Source organism: Arachis ipaensis, chromosome B03, assembly GCF_000816755.2.
Source record: "Arachis ipaensis cultivar K30076 chromosome B03, Araip1.1, whole genome shotgun sequence".
In the NCBI taxonomy this organism is placed as follows: Eukaryota; Viridiplantae; Streptophyta; class Magnoliopsida; order Fabales; family Fabaceae; genus Arachis; species Arachis ipaensis.
Window position 1 is genome coordinate 6,641,974 of NC_029787.2, and position 6,854 is coordinate 6,648,827.

General features: G+C 34.4%; 3 protein-coding genes across 3 annotated transcripts in view; all 3 read left to right on the forward strand.

The window, feature by feature from the left end:
- LOC107628940 (mitochondrial import receptor subunit TOM6 homolog) overlaps positions 1–1,364 on the forward strand; it is a 1,715-nt gene extending 351 nt beyond the window's left edge. The window contains exon 2 of the mRNA XM_016331584.2: positions 1,028–1,364. Within this exon, the coding sequence (XP_016187070.1) occupies positions 1,028–1,043 (16 nt within the window). The 3' untranslated portion in view covers positions 1,044–1,364. The remainder of the gene's footprint in view (positions 1–1,027) is intronic.
- On the forward strand, positions 1,881–3,952 carry LOC107628939 (CASP-like protein 5C1). The gene is made up of 3 exons (XM_016331583.2): positions 1,881–2,880; positions 3,174–3,306; positions 3,533–3,952. The coding sequence occupies exons 1-3, from the start codon at positions 2,750–2,752 to the stop codon at positions 3,725–3,727; spliced, it is 459 nt and encodes a 152-aa protein (XP_016187069.1). The 5' UTR covers positions 1,881–2,749; the 3' UTR covers positions 3,728–3,952.
- LOC107628937 lies at positions 5,528–6,726 on the forward strand. Its single transcript, XM_016331581.2, has 2 exons — positions 5,528–5,827; positions 6,163–6,726. Exons 1-2 carry the CDS (start codon positions 5,590–5,592, stop codon positions 6,615–6,617), a joined length of 693 nt encoding a protein of 230 aa, XP_016187067.1. The 5' UTR covers positions 5,528–5,589; the 3' UTR covers positions 6,618–6,726.

Below are 6,854 nucleotides of genomic sequence, written 5' to 3' on the forward strand. Positions count from 1 at the left end.
ATTTTTCGCTACCCGAGGAAAAATAATTAAAACAGAAAACCATTTTTCCTTTAAATATGTTGTATGCGAATTTGGGGAATTCTCTCATTATTTGCTTGAAGTTTCTGAATTTTCTGGTTTGGCAAATAATTGATGAATTGTTACGTTAAAGGTTTCTGTTAAAACGTCCTGTTGTTAACACAATAAGATTTGTAGTTTATTCTACATAATAAGTATTTGACTTGGAATCTATGAGTTTATTTTCGGTATCTTAAAAGCAAATACAGTATGCTGTTTCAGTTAGGATATGTGACGAATTAGGGTCAGTTAATTGAAAATTGAGTGTATCATGTGAGGAATTGAGTTTTGGAAGAGGACTATACTTTAATCTATGTTGACGTTATAACATTGTGCCATTCATGTTTTCCTAAAAGAATATAGTATATGGTATACATCTTAAAATTGGGTTTATGTGGTTGTTTTCAACTTGATGATTAGTATGAATTCTAAAATCAACTATTCTAAAACATGAGTTATAAAGTGATTGCATTTTTCACCCTATTTCCTTCCATTCGGAAATAACTGTCATATTTTGGAAGTATTTAGACATAATTTGAGGTCACACGTTCCAAAACATTGCACTTAATTCTGGACAGAGGTAGTGGTACCTAACCTTTGTCGTGTGTTCTGCTAAAGATGAACTTATAATCATGTGCTGATTAATCATCAAAATCATCAAAAACCAATGCTGATTAATCATAAAAAAAAACAAAAATTAGGATCTCAGGTGGGTATATCATCCTTTATAGTAGTTGTTCTTGTATATATTTATGGTTAATGATTTAGTTTGGATTTATATTCTGTCCATAATTTTAATTATCGTATTTGTGCATTTATCTGAACATCTTTATTTTTATTTAGTGTGCGTTCTTTTAAGGAATCCAGTTTTCTTGGTGTCTACCATTCAATTGTAGTTTCTTCTACTACATTTATTGATATTGTTTTAGTACCTTGCCACATTTCTGTTCATTGAGAACTTGTGTTAATGGCTAGTCTCTTCTTAATTTGTGCAGCTGTCTTGATGTGGAGGAATAGGTGCTTGGGTTCGGAAAGAATTTATGGGAATTATGTTTCAATGTAACCCTGCAAATCATTAGTCCATCTCATAATGTTGCTTGCTAGTTTAAAATTATTAAATTAATATTCCATTTACATTTGGTCATTTGGAATGGTGAGTAGACACTGTATGGCTGTTTAACCACATTGATAAACCGTGTGATGTGAAGGGTTTTTTTCTTTTTTTCTTTTCTTTTTTTTTTTTAAAAAACCAAATGAAACAAAGAGAACATTTGAGGCAGAGTACGTATACGCATAAAATTTTATTACACAAAATTTTCCCCTTTCCCTTTCTAGTTGGTCTTTTTATTAAGCACAAGTTGCATGTATTTTGGTGGGAACTAATCAGATGCTTACTAAATGAGGTGTGTTTAGGTAGGAGTACAAGTGATGAAATACTTTTTATTCTAAAAAGATACTGCTATTATAGATGCAAACATAATTGAATTGGTATTAAGTGAACATGTAATAATATTTATTTATATCTTGATTATTTTGTTATCCAATGATTTATTGACACCTATAGCTACCACCCCCACCGAGAGGGTTCTCTACTACCACTAGTTTCACATGATAACATCACTTTCCAACGAGAATGGGGTCACAACACTTGTGACAAATGGCAAATCTAAGTTCCTTCTTTTGAAAGCACTGGTTGACAATGTTCCTCTACAGCATATTCATACAATTTATTAATTCAATTTCGACACAGATGCATTCCACAACTTAGTGAAAGAAAAGAAGGGGGGCAATGGGGCATGGCATGGAATATAAAAAAGAAATATTTAAGGGAAAAGAAATCGAATCTTTTGATCAAAGGAATCATCTTTTCATAATCTTTGTTTTGTTTATTTGAGTAGATATTACCTTAAATTTAAGTCTCTCAAATTAGGAGGGTTATGTGCACATAAACGTTTCTACTATAAACAGAAATAAAGAGAGAGAAAAAAGTTAGGATAAATGTCTTCTCACTGGTACCTAAAGAAACCTCTGAGAGTCATAGTCTCACCTATTTAGTGCCTTGAAGGACATGCCACCGAACGAGGAATTAAAGTAACACCATGTGTCAGCTCCATCATAATAATAATTAAGCACATCATTTACTCAATCAGCAGAACAAACCCAAAAGATAAAAAACCTTTGAGCCACTCCAAGCTTCCATGATCTAAAAGAAATAAAAGACTTGGAAGAGAGATGTCTGCTTCATCATGGTTATAAAAAAGTGCACACCCCATCATCATGTTCTTTACTTACGTACTGGAATTCTTTTCCTATAGTCCTCATATTGTATTGTTTCACACTTGGCACAAACACAAGGGGGTTGTGACTGGTGACTGGTGACTGGTGATTGAGTGTGGGAATTTTGTCTTTCTTTCTACAGAAAATAGTTAGTCTTGGGAGCTGTGAGATCTTATCTTGTTGTGGTTCATGTGTGTGTGTTTGTAGCAGCAAAAAGTTTCATATGAATGAATTATAACTTTGGAAAGCTACAAGACTTTAGTGGTGGGGGTGCTGTGGATGTGGTTTCAGTGTTGAAGGACAGATATGATAATGATAGAAGCATGTCATAATAAGGGAATTCAAGAAGAAGAAAAAGAAGAGGGAATTAATAGTAGTATTAGAGTACAATCCATGCATTAAATTTCTGCTTTTAATGGATGAATTACCTGGCTCTGTGGGCACCAGTGCCAGCTTCAGCCTCAGATTGGGCCAGGCTATTTTCTCATCTTCTTCACTCCTCTTTATGTCTTTGGGAGTTGAATTCTACAGCTACACAGCTTTCTGGTACTTCTACATTTTCTGGTCCCCACCTTTTTTCCTAATCTCAGAAAAAAGGGATTTTGACTTTAATTTCTCTGTTAATTCTGCTTTGGTTTGTTTTCTTTTTCCTTTCTGGCTTGCCTAAGATTCTCTGGAGATTTTAGGATCTGTTGTTAAGTCCCTTCATACATAGGCTAATGAATCATATCTCATGTCATAATTGAGTCTTTTGGTGAATGTTTAACTTGTAGTTTTATCCATAAACTCTGCTTGCATAACTGAATTTTTTCTGTTTTTGGGTTTACTGTTGTTTTTAGCTATTTGGTAACAATTATGGGATTGGTGATACCTTGGAGCTTCACATTAGCATTGGTTGATGGATATTCAGTTCTTGTCAAATGCCCTATTCGTCAACCAGGAATTCTCATGATTATTGTTGTTGGAGATTGGGTATGTAACTGTAACCATCTTTTTCTTCTGATCAAAGAATTTGTATCACTTGACATATAGATATATAGCAACTATAATAGATAGAATTTCGATTTAACTCTTCGAATCTTTCGGTATTACGATTCTGAATAAGTTAATCGATTTTACAATATTTCTACTGGGTCTAAATCTTAACCTAGCAAGTAGCAACAATCTGTTTGTTTATATATCTTTTGGGTGTAAACAGATATTATCAACACTGACATTAGCAGCAGCTTGCTCAACAGCTAGTGTTGTGGATCTCTTGCTCCATTCCCATGGCAATTTTTGTCCTCCAAAGCTTTGCAGCAGGTACAGGATATCTGCAATCATGGCCTTCTTCTCATGGTTTCTGTCTTTGGCATCCTCTCTTTTCAATCTTTGGCTATTACCCTCTTTGTAATTTTCCTGTATAATATTAGATTTCATTTTTTGGTATTTTTTTAGATATACACACATTCAATTATGTATTGTCATGTCTGACTTTTGAATAAGCAATGAAAAAGAAGATTCTTGGTGCCTCTAACTACTTACCAATGGAAGAAGTGCTATATTACAAAAGGGCACCATAGAAACCTTTGGAATCAAATATATGAATTTGAAAGGTGTTTGTAGCATGACATATTCATAGGTCATGAGCACCATTAAGAATATGATGAATGCAATGGCAACAATGCATTATTACGGATCCTATAGTAAAGTCATTGTCTATCAATTTAACTGTCATTTCTGCAACTACACAATAAATAATTTATGACATTTAATATATTCAGAGGGAATGAAATATTACACAACAAAAGCACCATCTCTGCTTGAAGCTTCAAAGCTTCTTCCATCTTCCATTCAGAACACAAACCCCTTTATCAACACTTAAATAACTCTTCTTGGGAACCAAATCATACACTTATCACAAAGTAACACAATCATCATGTCAAGGATTCAAGAACAAGGCCTAAGTAAACACATTCAGACAAAAAACAAAAGATCATTCAGAAAAAGGTAATAATAAAAATACTGGACTAATCAAAATTTCAGATCAAAGTAAGCATTAAAAGCCAAGTAGCACTTAACCCAAAGATTTATTTATAGGACTCTGCTTGTTTGAGAATCTGTCGGTTTAATATGAGTAGAACCATTGATGTAATAACACATGATTTGTTTAACCCAAAGAACATGATTTGCCAAAAGTAGCAACCAATATGTTGCAGTGAGTGAAGACTAATATCCATCCATGTAATATTTTCAATCGCTCTTAAACAAGTGCTTTACATTTATCTATACTTCCAATGAGAGATTGAATTGGATTACTGATAAAATGACTCAATTATGCCAATAAAGGCTTAGATTACATCTAGAGATTGAATTGCCTTACCACACTGCTTTAAGTTTGAAAGGCTAAGAGGGAAATTGGAGGGAACAAAATTTCATTCTTGACATGGACAAAACAAAGGTCACCACACAATTGCTGCAGAATGAATAACATTCCTCATGTTTGTTAAAGAAACAAAATGAAAGGAGAGAGATATCATAAAATTAAAGTAGTATTTTGTCATTATTGTTCAACTAGCTTGTGACATTTGTTCTTCAAAGAAGCAGTACAGATTCTCAGAACTCAAAAGCACTCGCTGCGGAAAACATCTATTCTAATTGTGACACCTTGCAAAATTAACCACTCTACATCTTTGGTGATGCTCTTCTAAGAAAACTGCATGACCTCAAAAAGTTAGAAACAACTTGTTCTATGCCTACTAATTTATATCCAAGAATCAGTTCCTCAAACTTGCATCATGGGTCATTTCCATTCTTGTTGAAGATACAATCAAATGGATAAGCTAGCCTTTAAATCAAGCAAGAGGAATTTATTCCTTTTCTTAACTTTAATGTGTTTTACTTTATCCACCCTATTGAATAAAATACTTGCATGATCTGTGATCAGAGTCAATCAATGAAGCTCCATGATTTCCAGTAGTATTATCTTTATTGATCCCTTCATTAGTTCTTCAAATCGAATTAGTCAAATTTAGAAAGAAAAATGATGAAAAGTAAACAAAACAAGTGGCATATATTCTTTAGTGGGGGCATGTAGGATTCCCATGAACTCTAACACCTCCTCAAAGCTAAGCAAGCATAATTCTCTTTTTCAAATGCTTCAACCATAAGCCAAATTTAACCCCAAATTCAACAAATGTATATATAATAACCCTTTGACACCAATATTCCATTCTCATAATAATCACAAATACACACACATAGAGATAGAGAAGCATGAAATACAATGAGATATACCATTTCCACCACCCTTATCACAAGCTGAAGTTCGAGAACTCTGAAATCCCATTCAAATGTGATGGATGCAAGGAAGTCGGCATAGGGTCACGCTACAAATGCTCCACTAACACCCTTTGTGACTATGATCTTCACATGCAATGTGCATTACCTTCCCCTACTTTCTTCCACCCTTTCTACAGAAAATGCAACTTCCAATTCATGTCTCACCCTCCAGGTTACCGTTCACTTTACACAATTGTTCAATTATATTAAGAGTCTGTTGTTGGTCAAAAGTTGTTGCATAGACCGTCCGATTTGTGTACTCTAAATTTTTTTAATTTTTTAAACACAAATTAGTGGTCCAATTGTATCCCAAATTTTTAAAATTTTTTACACATAAATCGAAGGGTCCCATCTATGTACCTTCTATAGTTTTAAAAAACACCAGAAATTATCACGTTAAAGTATAACACTCCTCCTACTTCCATATCTAAATTTTTTAGCCTTCTGTGTGTGCCCTTTTATTAGGTGTTTTTCCGGTACTAAAATTTTGTGAATGGGTGATATCAGGTGAGACGGCACGATACTGCAATGCATGTGAGAAGGACGTGAATGGGTTCGTGTACCATTGTAGGTCATGCGGCTATGATCTGCACCCATGCTGCGCGAAGCTTCCGATGGTTGTGGAGGAGGGTGAAGTGAAGCTTTACCTGTACAGAAAAGTGAGGTCATGGTGCCACCATTGCGGTAGAAAGGGAGGTAGTTGGAGTTACAGGTCGAAGTGCAAGAGCTACACCGTTCATGTGGCGTGTGTGAGGGAGATGCTTGTGGAGAATTGGCACCATGTTTATACAAACAGCATCAGCATCAGCATGCAGAGTAGTGTGCATAGGAGTAAGGGGAGGATGAAGAACAGGTGCTGTGATATTGCAGCATTTGCTCTGCAGATTGTTATCTCAGCGATCTTGGGAGATCCAACGCCTATCATTTCTGCCATTGTTGCCTCACTCATTTCAACTTCTTAGAATCTCATCCAAATCTATGCGCGCCTATTATGTTCTTCAATCTACAAAAACAATAACTTTATCGTGTTGATTACCTATAAATCTTTACATAGATTCTGAATAGTTTGAATTTTGAATGATTTGATAACTAGAATATAGAATTTGAGTTTGTTTTGACTTGAGTTCAACCCTGTACAAAAAAGCTATCGTATGAAAAGATCTTCATATAATATAGAGATATTTATATGTTAAATAGTT